Source organism: Astyanax mexicanus, chromosome 9 (genome assembly GCF_023375975.1).
Source record: "Astyanax mexicanus isolate ESR-SI-001 chromosome 9, AstMex3_surface, whole genome shotgun sequence".
NCBI classification, from domain to species: Eukaryota; Metazoa; Chordata; class Actinopteri; order Characiformes; family Acestrorhamphidae; genus Astyanax; species Astyanax mexicanus.
The window spans coordinates 9,651,936-9,672,535 of NC_064416.1; the positions used below are offsets into that span (position 1 = coordinate 9,651,936).

The following is a 20,600-nucleotide window of genomic DNA, read 5'->3' on the forward strand; positions in this document are numbered from 1 at the left end:
TAGCAATTACTAAGCAATTGTGGTGGTAAAATACCTTCTAGCTGTTTGTATTTAGTATGTTTATTTTATTAGTGAAGTCCATCAAAGAGAAACAGATACTACAAAAACTTTCATTATGCTCACAATTTCCATACATCTCAAACAATTGTCTCAATAATGTTATATAAACTAAAATAACAATGATGGTACCATTTTTGTTTCAGGTTGGATACGATATTGAGAGAAAATTTCCTTTACAATTTAAGTCTAATTTCTGGCTTCCCCATTTTTGTATTATCTATTTACTTAATTATTTAAATGCAAAGAACTTATTACAATAAAAGCGGGGAATTTCAAAGGAAAGATCTAAGTCAAAGGTCACAAGGTCTACAAAAAATCTGGTCATTGGCGTCTTATAGAAACTAGCCATTTAAATTTATAAATTTTTGAATTCTTAATGAATAAGTGTTTCCATTATAAAAATTTCATAAACATCATAACACACATGAATTTGAGGTGTAATATATAACCACTTCTGAGTGATCACCTTTTTACTTGCAGCAAGCAGGGTACTGTCGTGCGTAATTTCACGACTCTTCTAGGCCTCCCAGAAAGGGAAGCCTGGGCTAGCTAAAATGAGCTCTAAAACTTATCTAGTCATGCATCACTACAAAAGTTCTAAGTTCAAAAGAAAGAAGGTAAAAACAGACGAGTGCCTTAAGTTTAAAGAAAGGAGAAGACTAGTCGTTCCGAAGTTCTAAGTTGATCTTTTATTGTTCTTGAAGTCAGCCAGATAGGGTCAGGAAGCTTCAGTCTTCTGATAATACAGAGGAATACACACACTTTTATACAGTATTTGGGTGGGGGCTTTTGGCACACCTGTTCTTCACTTGGGCACTCTTCTCGTGAGAGAAAGCTGAGTCAGCAACGTCTGGGTGAACAACGGTGGGGGCTTTTGGCACAAGTCAGACAAAACCAAGGTCGCCTCGACCAGCACCTCGCGCCTTGGTACAGACTGTACAGGCCTCAGAAAAAGGGTCAGACACCTGTTTTAACAGAACTTAGTGAACTCTAGACTTTTCATCCAAATATACTATTATAAAGGTAATATAGCATATATTGATCACCAATTTAGGGCCCACAGTACTCAGAATTTTTTTTATAATTTGGACACGTGTCCAAAGAGATGCCTCAGATAAAGCAAAACAAGATCAAAGGGTATGTTTAACTGAAATATAGTGCAGACAGTCTATTTTTTTAAAATATATTTTATATATTGTTTGTTCTATTTTAATAAACGCCTGATGAAAACCATTTTTTTTAAACTTTGTATAAAAAAAAAACCCATCTGACTGAATAAAATTCCTTCTCTGCATCTTAACTCACCATCGTGTGTTCAGTATTTTAACATTAATTTGGAACTGCCATATGCGTATTCATAGCTGAGAGTTGGGTGTGGTATGGGTGAGGATGGGGTAGATATGGTAAGGGTATGGATAGAGTGCGTTGGATGACAGGTTTTGTAAGGGTGGTGAGTGTGAGGTATGTATGGTATGGATGTTGGTATAGGTGTAATTATGAATGGGGAGGGCTGGGTATGCTCTGGGTGAGGCTGGTGTTGTGATATGGTTATGTATATATAGGGTATTTTATAAGGGTGGATAGTGTTTATTAATACAGTATATTATATGATTTGTATATGGACAGAGGCTTCTGAGTCACATGACCTTGCAGTTCTTCCTTTAGTCGCTAGATGGAAATGTGGACCACAGATATAGAAAGCCATTAAAGCCAGCGTTTTCTTGCACAGATGCCGGGGCAGGAGACGTTGTTCCGCTTGGAGCCGACAGAGAACGGTCCACTGCTGGCACTGGTGCACAAAATGAACAGCTGTCTGAGTCAGATGGAGCAGTTTCCCGTTAAAGTTCACGACTTTCCCAGTGGCAACGGAAACGGCAGCAGGTACTTTTTACACATACTGAGTCTGTGGTGTCCTGTTTTGTTCTTTTCAGTTGGAGAATTGCAGATACACATCCAAACACTGAATGTGCAAGTGTGTGTGTGTCTCTTGTAGTTTCTTTCGGTTTACACTTCCTCCTTTCTTCTTTGTTTTTTCAGAGGTTCACAAGCCCTGAAGTTCTTTAACACACACCAGCTGAAGTGCCAGCTGCAGAGACACCCAGACTGCACCAACGTCAAGCAGTGGAAGGGAGGGCCTGTTAAAATCGACCCCCTGGCGTTGGTACAGGCCATCGAGAGATATCTTGTTGTTAGAGGTAGGTGTGCGTGTGTGGTGAGAAAGTGAGTCTTTTCGGGAAACTTTAAAAAAAAAAAAAAAAAAAAACAGTTAAGATGTTTTAACCCGACGTCTCTCTCTGCAGGTTACGGCAGAATCAGAGAAGAGGATGAAGACAGTGATGACGATGGTTCAGATGACGAAATTGACGAATCATTGGTATAATGATTTTTTATATATATTTTTTTAATTCTATGCTGAAGTCTAGACTTATTACAGTCATCCTGGTCTTTTATATCTAATAGCAATTATTATATTGTTGCTATTATTGTAATGTTATTTATTTCACCATGTCGGCCTGAGTTTGTCTGTTGTGGGTACGCTTAACACTGGTTTATGACCAGTTAGCACAGACGCTATTACAGCAAGCTATCTGTTGAGCCATCTTCTACTTTCCTCCTTTCGTCCACGCTTCTTTTTCCTCCAAATTGTTAACACACTGTCATTCTGCTGAAGACTCTTCTCAGGCTCTTTCTCTCTCTCTTTTCCTCTCGGACTCACTTCTCTACCTCTCTCTGTCTCTCGCACACACGAGCTGATGGCACGGCGGAAAATAAGGCTACACTAGCGTTTATTTTCTTCAGTAAGATTCAGTTAAGAAAATATAGCCTTAGATATATTATAATACAGTAAAAAAAAAAAAAAAGCTCTAGTCTGCCACACCTAAACCACATTACAGTATTATTTCTGTCTCCCTTCCAAATATACAGGCACTTACCAGCATAAAAAAAAAAATCATGATTTTAACATAAAATTAAATTTAAGTGACTGTCACCGATAATATAAATACAACTTTATTTAGCCAATCCAACACTGATTCTTTTATTTACATTTACCTTCAAATAGCAATTATTTAAAGCTTAAGAAAATCTGGTATGTCACATGGTTCACACATAAGTGAACGTAATGATTTGTACTTCTATAATTCTTTCAGGGTTGGCAGGTCTGCAAATGTAATGAAGGGAAATTAATAAAATACAGTTAATGTTGCCTGGTGCCACCTAAACACTCGTCTGGAGTTCAATAAATATTTCAGCAGATACCAGCTTCACATATTACACACATCTAATCACCCATCTGCTACCCAAGTGATTGTAATGTTATACAGTCTCTAATAGCTCTTGTGTGTTTTTGGATTATATTATAAAAAATAGTTTAGAAAATAAATATAATGTATAGTGTAAAATAATGGTGTTTATTGTTAGTGCCAGTGTTGAGTGTGTATCTTTACTGTCTGTTGACCCCTCTGCTGCAGGCTGCTCAGTTCCTGAACTCAGGCAGCGTTCGGCACCGGCTGCAGTTTTACATCGGAGAGCAACTGCTGCCCTACAACATGACTGTCTACCAGGCAGTGAGACAGTTTAGCCTTCAGCCAGAGGAGGAGCGAGAGAGCACTGACGACGAGGCTAACCCACTCGGACGTGCAGGAATATGGACCAAAACGCACACTATATGGTACAAATAGAGAGAGAAACACAAACCCACACGCACACTGTATATTTCAATAACAGGCTGTGTTTTTATTTTTGAATGTGGTTTATATGGCTTGTATATGGATGTTTTGTGTGTGTGTGTAGGTATAAGCCGGTGAGGGAGGATGAGGATGGTTGTAAAGACGCTGTTGGAGGGAAAAGGGGCAGAGCTCAGACTGCTCCCACCAAGACCTCCCCACGCAATGCAAAGAAGCAGGACGAGTTGTGGCACGGTAAACAAAAAACCATTAAAGACCTCAATACGTTTTGCTGCAGTTCTTGAAGACTGACTGGGTCTGAGTCTCCCATCATGTCATTCTGCAGTCAGCTGATAAAGGCTTTATTAAGTGTGCACTAGGGGGTGCTATGTCAATGTTTATTTAAGCAATAAAACACGAGAGGGAGTGCTATAATGTGTAATATTACACTTTATAGCACAAACCTCAAATGTATTATTGCAATTATTCCACAGTTCCATTATTGCTATTTATTCAAAGATTTTGATTTAAAGAGTACGAAAATAAAATATGATCTGTTTGGTTATTAAAAACTCAGGAGTCAAAATAGTTCCATTCTAGTGCTGCTCTGTTTGTAGCTGCGCTGTTGCTAGGCTACCTGTATGTGGTGGAGTAAAGCAGGGAGCGCTTTGGTTACAGTGCATTACCGGCTGATAATGGCATTTATAGAACGCCTCTTAGCCAATCACATTGCAGGTTTGGTACTAATTGTGATATAATTAAACAATAATACACTTGAGGTTCGTGCTATAACGTGCAATATTGGCACTGCTATACTGCGGTGGTAGGTCAGCTCAGCAGTGCCACTGTTTGGCCTGTAAGCGCTGCATCGTTGCTAGGTTATCTGTATGTGGCGGAGTAGTACATGGAGAGTTTCGGTTACAGTTCATTACCAGCTGATAACGGCACTCATAAAACGCCTCTCAGCTAATCTCATTGCAGGGTTGGAACTAACTGTGTTGTAATGGATAACAATTTAAGTCTTTTGCTCTAGAATAGTTAGTTTAAAACTTATGAGAAGTATTATCATCAATCCTAATTTCCTAATGAAAGTTGTAAGAAAATGGAAGCAGTTTTAATTTTCGTCCCTTAGTTCTGATAGAACACTGTCTCTGTGTGTTGTGTTGCGTTGCAGATGGTGTATGTCCAAGCGTCTCAAACCCGTTGGAGGCGTACCTCATATCTGATCCTCCAGAGGGAATCACTTTTGATGATCCCTCCCTGGAGGTCATTCTGCTGCTGAGGGTTCTGCACTCTATTAGCAGATACTGGTTCTACCTCTATGAAGTGAGTGTACACACTTTCCCACAGACGCACTCACTTATTTCTCACACTGTTTGTGAACACTTAATCACCACTATACTGTGTGTATTTGTGTGTTTGCTGCAGAATGCTGTGTGTAAGGAGATCATCCCCACTAGTGAGTTCATTAACAGTAAACTGACAGCGAAGGCCAACCGGCAGCTGCAGGACCCGCTCGTCATCATGACAGGAAACATCCCCACCTGGCTCACCGAACTGGGAAAGACCTGGTAAACACACACACTTATTACTTTCTTTCACACTTATAAACACACACCATCTGTCACATACACTGTGTGGTGTACACACACACACACACACACAGTTATTGTGTGTGTGTCTTTGTGGTGGAATAAAAGTTCTGTAAATGAACCCACTCCTCTAAACAGCTCACATTCACGATAAAGATAAAAGCTGCCCTCTACTGGACAGAGGCAGGAATGATTTGAGGTTTTGGTAATCTGTGCACTTTTTTTGGTCATCAGCACTAAACCCAGATTCTTTTCCTTTTCAGTCCGTTCTTCTTCCCGTTCGACACGCGGCAGATGCTGTTTTACGTCACTGCGTTTGACCGGGACCGAGCTATGCAGCGGCTGCTGGACACCAACCCTGAAATTAACCAATCAGATTCGCAGGATAGCCGAGTGGCCCCGCGACTTGACAGGAAGAAGGTGAGACAGAAAGAAACATTACTGTTTTTGTGATCAGTTTTGTAAATGTTTTTTAACAAAATATAGAATTTACAACTCAGCAAAAATATATAAAGAAAATACAACATAAATAGATACAAATATAAATGGTGAACCATCTCAGTCACTGTCACACAAAATAAGTAGAAAAGTAAATGTACAAGGGGAGTGTCTAATATTAGCTAATGAGATAAAAGCAAGTCCTTAAGGGTTGATTTAATAGTATCCCACTAAGCTTTAGCTTTGTTTATCATTGCAGTAGTCTGTTCAAGAGAGACAATGTCATAAAAGAATAACAGCCATTGCTTTGAGAGTCTTGTTTTGGGATTAAAACAAATAAATATTATAGTCTTTTTAGCTGCTGTTAAGGCGTCACTGAATTAAAGCGTATTTTTAAAGTGGAAAATTCTACTAGAATGCCTCAACAAGTCAGATTTCCTGCTATAGTAGTAGGAATAGTAAAAAGTAAAAGCAATAGTGTTGTACAGTTTATTAGGGCTTCTATTTATTTGTGTCATGAAGTCGTTAAGTCAAACACACAGTACTGTCCCAACCTCTCTCTTTGTGGATGTGGTTCCATGGTGTTTGAATGTGCAAAATATTGTATAGTGTTTAATAAGCTTCCATCATTAACAATACAAATCTATCACAGTTTTCCCAATAATAATCTGGGACAGATTGTGAATGAATTTACCATGAAACACTAGTAAAGGATTGTCAGGCCAGTACACCAAGTTCTGGTACAAGTACAGTACAGTGTCAGCTCGTGTGTTGCAGCATTCCCAGCTTCAGATTCGAAGGTAAACTGACTCAACTGAGGTTTGTCTATTATACAGGGCTAATTTTCTCTAAGTGGAGAAGTTATGTTCTTTCCATTAAGAGTTCTTGTTCTCTAATGTTCTCTCTAATGTTCTGTGTTCTTCTGCAGAGGACGATAAACCGAGAGGAGCTGCTGAAGCAGGCGGAGTCAGTGATGCAGGACCTGGGCAGCTCCAGAGCCATGCTGGAGATTCAGTACGAAAACGAGGTAAACTTTTTTTTTTTTTTCTTTTTTTTTTATAATTATTATTAAACTGATGCACATACTAATACTATGCATGTGACAGTTCTAGTAATAAATGAATTATTCTCTCTCTCTACCACAGGTGGGAACGGGTCTGGGCCCAACACTGGAGTTTTATGCTTTGGTGTCTCAGGAGCTGCAGAGAGCTGATCTGGGTCTGTGGAGAGGAGAAGAGGTCACACTTGCTAACCCAAAAGGTCAGCGTACTCACAAACCCACACACACACATACAGATTAGATTTATAGGTGTCACATGTTAAAGGCCACCCACTTGCTGATTTATTCTAATTGCTTTGTTTTAAATTTTGTCATTTGACTAGAAAGCGTTTAGAGTTGCATAAGCATGCTGCAGGTGAAACTGTTCTTCTACCTCCATTGCCTGCATTAGCCAACAAAAGAAAATAGACTGTGGTCAACCTGTAAATTAGGATTTATGGCCCTGCCCACTTCAGGGTCTCAGAGGAAGTGTCAAAGTGTTAGCCAATCAGAGGCGAGACGTTTGCATGTCATGAATACTCATAAGTAAGAGTTAAAATCCTGCCGTTCTTCCCTGCATTTATTCATATTAGAAACTGTTGCAAAGTTAATGAAAAAAAAAACATGAAATGAGACCTTTAAATGGGTAACATGTAAACAGGTGTTACATTTAGCAGGTGTTACATTACGTTTAGCAGACGCTTTTATTTAAAGCGACTTACCAATATAGATGTACATTAGCAATAGAGGCAAAGAAGTTCAAGGCAAAAACATTATTAGACAGGGCCTAAAGGAGACCAAAGGGAAGAGTGGAATAGAGGAGGAAAGGAGGGGAAGAAGGAAATGAGGTTACAAGTAGTTAGTTAGTTAGAGGTGTTACGAGAGTAGGTGCTCTTTGAAGAGCTCTGTCTTCAGGAGTTTCTTAAATGTAGCTTCTGCTCTGGTTGTGAAAATTAGTTTGTTCCACTTTTGGGAAGCTATGTATGAGAACAATATTATCAGCAATGGTTGTTTATTTTATTTATTTATTTATTTATTCAATTGCTCAGTCTTTAGTAGAATGGAGTGTGCTTTTGATCATTCCGGATAAAAACCTACAGCTACTCAGTCTTTTGCAGATGATGTTTGAGGGGGTGGGATGTATCTGACTGGATTGCTTTGTCTCCCCCTTGTCTGCAGGGAGTCAGGAGGGCACGAAGTACATGTTTAGTTCCAGAGGGCTGTTCGCCGTGCCGTTCGGCCGCAGCACCAAACCTGCACACATCGCCAAGATCAAAATGAAGTTCCGCTTCCTTGGGAAACTCATGGCCAAAGCCATCATGGACTTCAGACTGGTAACACACACATAAGTACCCACACACACTCATTCACACTCACACAGTCAGTACAGTTTACCATTAGTGTCTAGAGCTCACCTTTTAATAGGTCAGTGTAAGTATAAACTAGTAAAAAGCAAACATTTGGTCAACATTAGCAAAAGATTATTTACTTCTCTGAAATTAGATGTACACCAAAGGTTACTTTCAGGTCCTCCATCAATCAGTATATCAGTGTAATCAGTATAATTCTGTTAGATGCTTAGATGGGTAAAATGTAAACCCCACGCCCTATCCCTGCTCCTCTCTACAGCTGGACCTGCCGCTGGGCCTGCCATTCTATAAGTGGATGTTGAGGCACGAGTCGTCCATCAGCTCTTTCGACCTCGTTAACATCGACCCTGGAGTGGCCAAATCTATCCAGCACCTGGAGGACATCATCAGACAGAAGAGGAGACTGGAGCAGGACCAATCACATGTAAGGATTATATGAATAAGTTAAACATGCAGTCTCTCACAGGTTCATTTTGTTTGTATCACAACCACAGCTAGCACACACATGTAGTAAAGGTTGGCCCACTCGGGGCATGAGGCCATTCTTAGGATCACTGGGTTAAACACTTTATTTCAAGGATTCAAGTATTTCTTGAGATTTTGTCATCATTTCACATCACACGTGGTACATGAAGTGGAAAGAAATTGTATTACCACAGTCCAGTTTACACCCAAAGAGCAATTTAATAATAGATAAATATAAAGACAAACTAAAATATACGAATAAAAATACGATAATAATAGATAAGATTAATAGTTTAAGGTTAGTCACTATGCAACAAAATGACACTACAACAATTTAATGTTTTTATTTTATTTTTTAATAACATTAGAATTTTGTTCTAGAAATGATCAGAACTAGTTGGATGTATTGAACAAAAAACATTTCATTAAAGTGTTTTATTTAAAATGGTGTAGCGCTGTAGAAGCCAAAAATACACTTTTAAAATGACCTAGTTTTTTCCCCAATTTTAACCCAGCACACCTATATTCTATTCTAAATTATATGATGGGAGCTAAAGCACTGCCACTATGATTGGGAGATCGCTGGTTTGAATCCCAGTCATGCAGCTTGCCGTCAGCTGCCGGAGCCCTGAGAGAGCATAATTGGCTTTGCTCAATCAAAGAGCTGGAGATTCGCTTCAGATTTGCTAGTTTTCACCCTCCTGGTGTTGATCACTTGTAATAGAGGATATATTCAGCTTAGTAGCAGCTGGGACAATTGGCCTAGCTAAATTGGGGGGGGGGAAATAAATAAATAAATAAAATGAGGATGTTTAGTATGTATGTGTCACTTATGGGACTTCATCAGTTAAAGTTAAGGGCAGAATTCTGTAAGGAACTTGACTCACAAACCCTTTAAAAAGTGTAACACATCACCATGGGCTCTTTTGGATTAAATGGTTGTGTGTGTTTGGGCTCTTAGACGAGGGAGACGCTGCAGCTCGCTCTGGAGAGTCTGAATATGAACGGCTGCTCGGTGGAGGATCTGGGACTCGACTTCACGCTGCCTGGATTCCCAAACATCGAGCTGAAGAAGGGCGGGAAGGACGTTCCTGTGACCATACACAACCTGGAGGAGTATTTGAGGGTGAGTTGTGTGTATGGATTGTGTAAATCGGTGTGATAGTGTATGTAGGATGAATTATGATCTGGTGGTTTAGATTGAGGTGTGTGCAAATAACACAGTTCTCATTACTATGTAGTTTCACAGCTGGGGTTACAGCTCTGATGGTCACTTTAGTTGAGCTGTAACTCGTAAATCTGTAAATTAACAGACACTGACCTTTGCTGCATTTTTCTTTCTGTGTGTGTGTACGTGTGTGTGTAGTTGGTGGTCTACTGGACTCTAAATGAGGGAGTTTCACGGCAGTTTGAGTCGTTCAGGGAAGGATTTGAATCTGTCTTTCCCCTCCACCATCTGCAGTACTTCTACCCCGAGGAGGTGAGTGCCTGTCTCTGTGGTTGATAATAATAATAATAATAATAAGATTTATAATAATAATATATCTCTAAAAGAATTACAAGCATAGAAAAAATATTGAAACATCAGAATATTGTTTAGTTTTTTTATTATTTTATTATTTTATTATTATTATTATTTAGTTCCAATGTAAAATTGGTGTTTCATTTGTGTTGTGCTTAATAGTATTGTACAAAATGTGGCTGTGGGGCGAATACTGCATAACAGAATTATTCAGAAAATACATTTTCTCCACTTTTTACTACTGAATCAGTTAAATAGCCCAAGTTTTGTAGTTCATTTTTCTTTAAAAGTGAAGACACAGTACATTTGTACAAATATTTGCCTAGAGCTCTGTGTTAAATTTCAGTGTATTGAATTGTGAAGTATCTCATCACAGATTCTTACACAGCCCTAATAAGAATAATGTGGCTGTACAGGTTCAGTTGGTTGATTGTGTGTGTGTGTGTGTGTGTGTGTGTGTGTGTGTGTGTGTGTGTGTGTGTGTGTGTGTGTGTGTGTGTGTGTGTGTGTGTGTGTGTGTGTGTGTGTGTGTGTGTGTGTGTGTGTGTGTGTGTGTGTGTGTGTGTGTATGGTCTGTTTCAGCTTGATCAGCTGCTGTGCGGCAGTAAGTCTGAGACGTGGGATGTGAAAACTCTGATGGAGTGCTGCAGACCCGACCATGGATACACACACGACAGGTACGGTGGTGTTTACACCCATAATAGTGCTTGTGTTTTTTTTGACTGCTGAATCTGATTGTGTGTGAGGTGGTTACTAGAAGTTAGAACTCACTACTTTTGTCTGAAAATGAAGGAATTAATGTTTTTTGTTACATTACATTTAGCGGAGGCTTTTATCGAAATCGATTAACTTAAAATAATTAAGTTTATTTAGCAATGGAGGAAGTAGAAATGCAAGGCACAAAGTTTTTTTGACAGGGCCTAAAGGGGAATAGTTGGATAGAGGAGGAAATGAGGGGAGGAAGGAAACACGGTTAGTAGTATTTAGTTAGTTAGAGGTGTTAGGAGAGTAAGAGCTCTTTGAAGAGCTCTGTCTTCAGGAGTTTATTAAAGATAGTGAGAGATTCTCCTGATCTGGTAGTAGAAGGTAGTTAGTTAGAGGTGTTAGGAGAGTAAGTGCTCTTTGAAGAGCTCTGTCTTCAGGAGTTTCTTAAAGATAGTGAGAGATTCTCCTGATCTGGTAGTAGAAGGTAGTTTGTTCCACCATTGGGGAACTCTGTATGAGAAACAGTCTGGATTGCTTTGTGTGAATGTTTGGCAAAGCTACTAAATATAGGAAACTCATATTTATACTGAATTAAATATTATTTTTGTTGCAGTGTTGTCATCTTGAGTTTTTTTTTTTTATAGAAAATCAGTTTTTTTGACATTGCTGAGAATATTATTGCAAAAATATTCTAAAATATTGTAATATAACTTTAGAGCTCTGTCGCCCACCTCTAGCTGGAATCACTTCTGAAAACTGTTTTTTAATTTTTTATATAATTGGAACACACAAACTGTCCCTTAACCAGTGTAAATATCTTTTGTCGAATAAGCCAACAGAAATTTTCCAAAATAACTTTGAAATAAACTCTTTATTCCATTGAAAGTTATGAAGATTTTCTCTCTTCTGTTAAGTTTCTGTTTTGGGACTACTTGTTTTTCCTTGGACAGCAGAGATATACACCATGTTTTTTTTTTTTATATATATATAAAATGTATAAGCATGTATTTTTCTTGTCTGTGTTTGTGTAGCCGGGCAGTGCGGTTCCTCTTTGAGGTCCTAAGCAGTTTTGATGCTGAGCAGCAGAGACTCTTCCTCCAGTTTGTTACTGGGAGCCCCAGACTACCGGTGGGAGGTGAGAGAAACACTTAGACTTTATCATTAATAGTCTAGATATAGTCTAGGCGGAGCTTGCCGTGAATCAGGGACTAACTGTGTAAGCTCCTCCTCTTTCAGGTTTCCGGAGTTTGAACCCTCCCCTGACCATCGTACGCAAAACGTTCGAGTCGACGGAGAACCCGGACGACTTTCTGCCGTCGGTGATGACGTGCGTGAACTACCTGAAGCTGCCGGATTACTCGAGCATCGAGATCATGCGCGAGAAACTGTTGATCGCAGCTCGCGAAGGACAGCAGTCCTTTCATCTGTCCTGATCGCCCGCACTCACGCAGAAATGCCTTCAGAACCCAAACCCACACACATCGCCACTTCCTCCCTTCCTCCACACTTTTCTATTGTTTTCCTCTTTTTCCTCCTTTTGTTTTTTCTTTTTTGTTTTGTTTTTTAAGCTCCTCTGAGGCGGAGTGTAACCGCTGCCTCGCTGTTTAGGGAAAAAGCAGCTTCTGGAAATAAAAGTTGAAGAAAAGACTGACGTTCTCTTTGCTGCCCTCCTCCCTGTCCACTGAGAGCGGAGAAGAGGAGGCGCTGCGAGACTCCAGGATCTCCCAAACAACAGAAAAAAAGAAGCAGCGTAAATTACAGCGTTTATTAGTAGCTGATTAGTGTAAAGAAGAGGTCGGGGGCGTTGGGGCCTGCGTTCTGTCTGAGATTTAAAAGGGATTTTTTTTTTCTGGAGTGGTGAACGACGTCATCACTGTGTGCTTTCGGGGAGAGGGAGGGAGGGAGGGGGGGGGGGGTCCATCCAGCAGGCGGCGCTCTCTTACAGCTCCAAAGATCATTTGTACAGACCAACATTTGCAGATTTTGCTCATTCTACACATTTGATAGAATAGCCTTGTGGCTTCCTGTCAACCCCCAGATCCTCCCCCAACATCGTCCTACTCTCCGTTCTGTATCTCCCTCACGTCCTGCTTTCCGTTTCTCTCCTCCTGTTTTTCCCTTTTTGTTTGCGAGCATTTTTCAAAAAAAAAAAAAAAAAGTGTAAGAAAGTTGCAGTTGGATGCGGGTAGTGATGGAAGTGTAGTATCTATTATTGTATTATTATTATTATTATAATTATTATTATTAATATTATTATAATTATGTTTTGTTTTGGCTTTTTTCTTTTTTTATCAGAGTTGAAATGGTTTTCTGGCCGACATTTTCTCCTCAGTGTCGCTCCGTGTTGTATCCACTACGCTGGATAGAGAGACTTCTTTTCTTTTTTCTTTTCTTTAGTTTTTCCTTTTTTTTCCGACTCTTATGTGGTTTAGTGTAGTGCCTCTGCTGGACGCGCAAAGAAACTGCAGCGAAAGTGGCCGCTCCCATCCCGTCATGTAGCCGAGCACAAAGTTAATTAAACTGAAAGGAAAAGAATTGGCTGGTCTCCTTTTATCGTTTCATGGCCAGATAAACATTTCAGAACAGAAACTCATTTATGAATAAAGTTTATATGCAGTTTCTCACCCGGTTCCAGGTGGGAGTTTCTGCTTGTTATTTTTAATTTTCTATTATTTTTTTTTTCTTGCTGTAGTTTATTTTTTGCACTGCTGGCTTGGATCAGACCGTGGTGTGTGCACTGCAGTGTGTTGTGGGCAGGGCAGGGGGGGGGGATGCTGTCCTTCACTCTCCTGACCCCCAAACGTTCATGTGCTGGTTTCTAAAATCTGCAATAATTTACTGCATCAGGTTCTTGTTTTTACCTGGACATAAATAAAGTAACTGTTTGACTCGGTCTGCACGTTTTCTTCCACGGCCCTCGAGGGGGTGCTGTTTACTTTAATGTCTGTCTGCTCTGCTCTGATGAACCCAGATAGTCGATTGTTTCATTTTGTTCTTTAACTTTGGTTTTTAAATACACTACCTGGCCAGAAAAAAAGAAAAAAAAAGTTCTCACACTAATATTTCATTGGACCGCCTTTAGCTTTGATTGTGGCACACATCACTGTGGCATTGTTTCAATAAGCTTCTGAATGTCACAAGATTTATTTCAATCTAGTGTTGCTGGATTAATTTTTCACCAAGATCTTGCAGCAGCATTGATGATGGTAGAGTCTGACCGCTGCACAAAGCAGCTCTTCTCCATCCAGCACATCCCAAAGATTCTCAATGAGGTTAAGATCTGGACTCTGTGGTGAACTCTCTCAATCCATGTGTGAAAATGATGATCTCATGCTCCCTGAACCCTGAACTCTTTCACAATTCCAGCCCCATGAATCCTGACATTGTCATCTTGGAATATGGCCGTGTCATCAGGGAAGAAAAAATCCATTGATGGAATAACCTGGGCTATATTCAGTATATTCAGGTAGTCAGCTGACCTCATTCTTTCAGCACATACTGTTGCTGAACCTAAACCTGCAGACCAACTGCAGCATCAACCCCACATCATTTACTTACTAAAATCCAGCTGGAGACTTTTGTTTTTGGCCCGGCAGTGTACTTTGTCTTGTTGGACACGTCTTTCCATCTCCTGTGTTAAATAATTCCAACGATTAGTTTCCCTGTGCTAATAATAATAATGACAATTATTTCAGGTTTTTAAACCATGTCTTGATGTATTATAAGACAGTGGAGTTAAACTTAGGAATTAAGTGATAGACAAGGCTGCATTACATGGAGTAGCTGAGTTGTAGTTTAGATGTCCATCATTAAGCTAGTTAATCACACTATTACTAATTAATCATAACTAGTAATGATAATGTGGTGTTGGTTGTGCTGTTGGTCGGATTAGCAGACACTCTGAAGTTCTTTGTAGGTGGTGGTAGCTGTTAGCATCCAGGCTGGACGGGGTCCAAATGCACTTTAAAACATTATACTTTTTCATTTTTCATTTTGACACTGGTGCAGCTTGGAGGTTGAAATTTACATTAGGAACGTTGGTTTGTCTCGACGGTAGAACTAAGCTGAGCTCCGGTTCTGTAATTTGGTGGAAATATAAGTGGTTTCATTATAAGATACAGCAGCTGCACTTTTACTGTTAAAACATTAACATCACACTTGCTGGACAAACTCAGTATCTAATGGAAAAATAATAAAACCGCTCTGCTTCTGAACCTTTAGGCTGCACTGTAAACTCAATGAAGGCAGGCTGAGACATACGCTTGGTCTCTAGTTGAATACAGATCTGGAAGAAATGATTTTGTTATTTATAGGTATATATTTGAGTAAAATGAACATTGTTTTATTCTATAAACTATGGACAAAAATTCTCCCAAATTCCAAATAAAAATACTGCCATTAGAGCATTTATTTTCAGAAAATGAGAAATGTCTGAAATAACAAAAAAGATGCAGAGCTTTCCGACCTCAAATAATGCAAAGAAAACAAGTTCATATTCCTAAAGCTTTAAGAGTTCAGAAATCAATATTTGGTGGAATAACCCTGTTTTTAATCAGAGTTTTTATGCATCTGGGCATGTTCTCCTCCACCAGTCTTACACACTGCTTTTGGATAACTATGCCTTCACTCCTGGATCAAAAATTCAAGCAGTTCAGTTTGGTTTGATGGCTTGTGATCATCTATCTTCCTTTTGATTATATTCCAGAGGTTTTCAATTTTATTTTAAAATCAAAGAAACTCATATCATTTTTAAGCGGTCTCTTATTTTTTTTTTTACAGAGCTTTATTTGATCTCGCCTAAAAAGGTGGTCTTGGTCTGGATCAGCTAAATCGTAGTCTGATCTGTTTGCAGTGCAAAAATACTTTTAGATAAATTACAGAAAGGTAAAGCAAGATCCATTTACTCATTATACAACAAAACTAGAAAAAGAGCTGGTGTTGAGCCAAAATCTGGCTTCACTTAATGTGAAAGCATGTCAATGAGCAGTATGGGTACAACATTATGCTGGTGATTCCTGTATCTACTGTAACTGTAGATTCATTCTTAATTATAAACAAAAAAAAAGGAATTGAGGGTAATCTGCTATGATCATGCTGCTGTACGACATGCAGACATTTGAACTTATTAAGCAATTAAAACACTGGGTTTTATATTTAGTTCAGAAATGGGTAATGTGTTTAGAAACAATTTTATTCGATTTCTGTTTGGGTTTAGTTTTTGTTCATTTTGGCTTCTTTATTTTAGCAGTCACTTTCAAACGATCAAAGTAGCAAAAAGTAATCCCACATTAACCAGCAGCAAATCAAAGCTCCTCTAACCATAATAACAGATTTTGATAACTCTATCTAGAAAAATCTCATTTCTTTTTAACCCAAATTTAAAAATTGGTTTGAACTAATCCTAACCTGTTTAGTTTATTCAGTATATGCAAAGATGAGTGAGAGTAAATGGACTGGTTCCCTTTCCAACAACAAACATAAACAAATCTTCTTCTTTGTATGTCTGCATTAAAGTTCTACCCTAAAATTTACCAGCCGTAGTACACAAACACCTGCCTGGATTACAGGATGTTTGCAAGAAATACATCTTGGAAATTAACTATATATTCAGAATTTTTGCACACTAGACAATTTGTGAAATAGTGAAATAGTCTCATACATAAACAGAACACAGGAAGTGAGGAAAGCTGTTTTCGAAGAATATTTCTTTTTTTGTATGGATGCTTCTTGAGAATACATCTTATGCCGATAGAAAGACTGTTAATTTCTTTTTTAAAATGGTAAAATATTTGTAAGAAACACGCATTTATAAATGTAGTGATGTAGCTGTTCAAAGTGTTGAACCAGGACTTCATACCAGGAATCATATGGAATAAATACAAAAATGGCGTAATTTTAACTATATTTACTTAGCCTGCCAGGGTAATGGGAAGCCGTGACCATCTTAGCAAATCTTGTTTAGTACGCTCTAAAAGTGTTTTGAAATTGCAGTCATAAAGATCTTCATACGAAACACGCATTTGTAGAATGAGCAGCAGTGCTGAGTCTGTGCTGAGGTTGTGCCCCTTTAAAATGACCAAATCCTCTCTTATTGCTAAACAGCTTAATATTCTTAATATATTTTAACTCATTTGATGTTGGACAAACTTCTTGAAGTGTCATCTACTTGGAAGAGGATGACCTCTTCGTGGCCTGTCTCTGACCTTCACAGTTATTTGGAACTGGGTCTTCAGTTTGGAGATATTGGTACCACCAGGACTCCAAATAATGCCGCAACTTGGTTTTGCAGAACACCAGCTTGAAGCTGGCCTATCGCACAGGCCCTATCCCTATCCAGATTAAAGTGGCATGACCAAATGGTATTTTGGCAGAGTGCCAAGTCCTGCTGGAAAATGGAATCCGCAACTCCATAGTTGTCAGCAGAGGGAAGCATGAAGTGCTGTAAGATCTTCCGTGAAAACAAAACTGCACTGACGCGTGCATGACAGTAAAAAAAAAGAAAAAGTGGAATAAAGGTCTTACAAATATAGTGTTTTATAGCTGTACGGACCAATAGGCCCAGTATTCTGTTAATGAATGTTTACCCATGGATAATATTAAAATGTCAGTCTGTTGAGGGGCAATAGTCACAGCACTGAAATGTGTGTATAAAGCTCACTCTCAACATTTTAATGCATTTTTGAAGCAAAGGATATAACAAATTCCACCCCCGCCGACCTACACATGTATGAATATTACAGTAACTACATATTCTCTATCTTGACTTAGTTACATGAATTTAATACACATTACCAGCTCACAAATACAGCTACAAAAGTACCATGTACAACAGACCACAAAAATCAATGCTTAATTTTCCTACAAGTACAGTCGTTCAACAAAGATCACTCATTTGTATGCTTTTTAATTAAATATGACATAATATCTGTCTCATTTGCAGTCGCAATTCCATGATAGTGAGCTAACTATTGAACTAATCCAGAATGTGCACCATTTTATGACTAACCGATGAAGCGTAGCCCCTTCATCAGAGTGCTAAGAAGGTGTTAGACAGTGGGTTAGTCATGGCCCCGCCCCCATAGTGAAATCATGAATCTGATTGGTTAAATTGTCCTACGACTACGCCCTTATCCGGAGTGAAAAAAAAAAGTGTGTTATAGTTTAGTTGGAAAATATCTAGAGCTAGTTTATAGAAACTAGAGTCAGAAACATACATCAATCATCAATAATGTTTAAACACCTACCTATGAGAAAAGAAGTAAATGGAGTCAAAACTCATAACATTTACAAATCAATAATTTATTAATAAAGCAGACCAACACAACATTCACACAGTATTTACATGCTTTGTTCTGGAGGAAAAGATGAAATACACTCTGCTCCTCCTCTTCTTCTGGCAGCTGTGGTACAAAATCTGTTCAAAGAGAAAAAAGAAACTATGATGCACTGTTACATTTGGGCAGTGTGCCAAGTCCTGCTGGAAAATGAAATCCACATATCCATAAAAGTTTTCAGCAGAGGGAAGCATGAAGTGCTGTAAGATTTTGTGGGAAAACAAAACTACACTGACTTTAGACCTGATAATAAAACACAGTGGATCAACACCAGCAGATGATCAGCATGTCTCTACAAACCATCACTGATCATCAGTAAATTTTACATTTCATTTGTAAATCAAGGGAGCAGAGTCTGGAGGAAGAGTGGAGAGACACACAGTCCAAACTGCTTGAGGTCTAGTGTGAAGTTTCTACAATCAGTGATGGTTTTGAGAGACATGTCATCTGCTGGTGTTGATCCACTGTGTTCTATCAACTTTTATGGAGATGCGGGTTTCATTTTCCAGCAGGACTTGGCACACTGCCCACACTGCCAAAAGTACCAATTGGTCTTTCATTGGCTGTAAACCATAATCATCAACAATAAAAGAAATAAACACTTAAAATATATCACTCTGTGTGTAATACATCTATATAATATATGAGTTTCACAATTCACATTCAATGAAACCTTTTTTTACTCACCTTCAGTAGCAGAGGAAATTAAGCTTCTCCTCACAGTCTCTGTTCTCCCACACATTAGTTTTAGAGTTGCGGGCGGCACAGCGGTACAGAGGGGCTGGGCAGGAGGCCAGAGATACCAGGTCCTCCAGAGGCTCCCCGTTTACCCAGAGCCATTCTCCAGCCATGAAGCGCAGCCCCGTCCACACACTGACCGTCTGGGTTTGAGTTGAGTATTTCAGTAAGTTATCGGACGTCAGGACGGCCAGGTTGGTGTAGTTGGACCGACAGTACTCCAACGCTTCCTCCCACGTCTTGTTCTCTTTCACCAGGACCACAGAGCTGGAGCAGAAGAAGGGTTTCTTCTCTGAACAGTATTTCTCCTCCCAGCCTTTATCTGTTATCTGAAAACAATTCTTAGTAATATCGATAGGTGTGGATTTCCAGTACCAGAAGGAGGTTATCTGGTTATTGGACCACTGCACGTCTTTCAGGTTCGAGGAGCTTCTGTGGAGCCCAATCCAGCTGTCTGAGAGCTTCTTTCCTCCGGCCTCGGTAACCATCTGATTGTCTTCTGCTGAAGCGATGGTGGCGAGATCAGTATAGTACTGTCTGCAGTAACTTTGCGCATCTTCCCATGTCATTTTCTTATTCACGAATATATATTCATCAACCCCTACAGTAAATCCACACAGGACGACAGCCAGAGCAAAAACCAGCGAGGTTTTCATCTCTGCTGAGATCCGTCTCTACAGTACATGGGTCTTGAGTCAGTTGGGTTCAGGTACCAACTAATTTACAACACATGCAAAACTAAGAAAACAAAATCCATCATGCTAAAACAACTGTGAGGAAAATGGAGAGACTGGGAGACTGACAGTCACACGCTTTCACTTAATGTCACGTCAAGGAAAGTCAAGTCAAGTAGTTATATTTCCATCACTGCATATTATCACTGTCCAATGGACAGCAAGTATCTCCATTTTTGTGAATGTTTAGTTTACTACATATTTTGAACAAACAGTCTATTATACTGTGCCAGCATTTCTTGATAAACAAACCAATATTTTTTTGGTTTCTAAACTGAAAGCAGTACTATTTCTGAGAGGAGAAAGAGATAAAATATTGTGTTTAATGGTAGCGGTGTGGTGGAACAACCATCCCTGCTAAGCCTATAAATATATTAATTCTAAAAACTGGGGTGTCGGGTCACTTTTCGCGGGAGTTCTTCTGGCCACGTCACGTGTCTTTACATACTTATGTCACACGTACAGCCTCTAAAAGAGGATCCGGATTAGTGTTACTGAACGCAAGCGGCTGGTGGAGCAATGGAGACTTCAGAAGGGGAAACTCAGAGCTCAGAGCTGGGCGGGTGTAATGCGTTTTAAAAGGAGACCACATCACACCCGACCAGATTAAAATGATTCTTCCGCATGCTCGGTGTAATTACCCATTTTCACCAGAGAGGGCCCTAAATCCCCCAAATCGCAAAACTTACAGACGTCAGCTTTAATAATGCCCTGAAATAAACTCTTTTTATGTTGACTTCCATTGAAAGTTTATAAGTCTTTTTTTCTCTCCTGTAAAGTTGCTATTTTGGAGAGGTTTGTTTTTTATTGAACAATTGAAATTGCGTTAATCTCCTTCCCAAAGCTACAGCAAAAAACATAAGGCGATAGTTGACTAAAGTGCAGCAAAATTAAATATTAAATTATAAAAGAATCTGAGACACTAAATGTACAATACA

The 20,600-nt window shown here is 39.2% G+C and overlaps 1 protein-coding gene across 6 annotated transcripts in view; it reads left to right on the forward strand.

Moving 5' to 3' along the window:
- The window catches only part of trip12 (thyroid hormone receptor interactor 12), a 46,377-nt gene extending 33,873 nt beyond the window's left edge, over positions 1-12,504 (forward strand). For all 6 annotated transcript variants that reach the window (XM_049483230.1, XM_049483231.1, XM_049483229.1 and 3 more), the window contains 17 exons: positions 1,790-1,941; positions 2,098-2,255; positions 2,361-2,434; positions 3,531-3,730; positions 3,853-3,980; positions 4,900-5,051; positions 5,154-5,296; positions 5,581-5,737; positions 6,684-6,782; positions 6,901-7,015; positions 7,974-8,128; positions 8,424-8,588; positions 9,591-9,755; positions 9,996-10,109; positions 10,734-10,828; positions 11,888-11,991; positions 12,093-12,504. In XM_049483230.1, the coding sequence (XP_049339187.1) occupies positions 1,790-1,941; positions 2,098-2,255; positions 2,361-2,434; positions 3,531-3,730; positions 3,853-3,980; positions 4,900-5,051; positions 5,154-5,296; positions 5,581-5,737; positions 6,684-6,782; positions 6,901-7,015; positions 7,974-8,128; positions 8,424-8,588; positions 9,591-9,755; positions 9,996-10,109; positions 10,734-10,828; positions 11,888-11,991; positions 12,093-12,289 (2,373 nt within the window). In that variant the 3' untranslated portion in view covers positions 12,290-12,504. The remainder of the gene's footprint in view (positions 1-1,789; positions 1,942-2,097; positions 2,256-2,360; positions 2,435-3,530; positions 3,731-3,852; positions 3,981-4,899; positions 5,052-5,153; positions 5,297-5,580; positions 5,738-6,683; positions 6,783-6,900; positions 7,016-7,973; positions 8,129-8,423; positions 8,589-9,590; positions 9,756-9,995; positions 10,110-10,733; positions 10,829-11,887; positions 11,992-12,092) is intronic.
- The last annotated feature ends 8,096 nt before the right edge of the window (positions 12,505-20,600 follow it).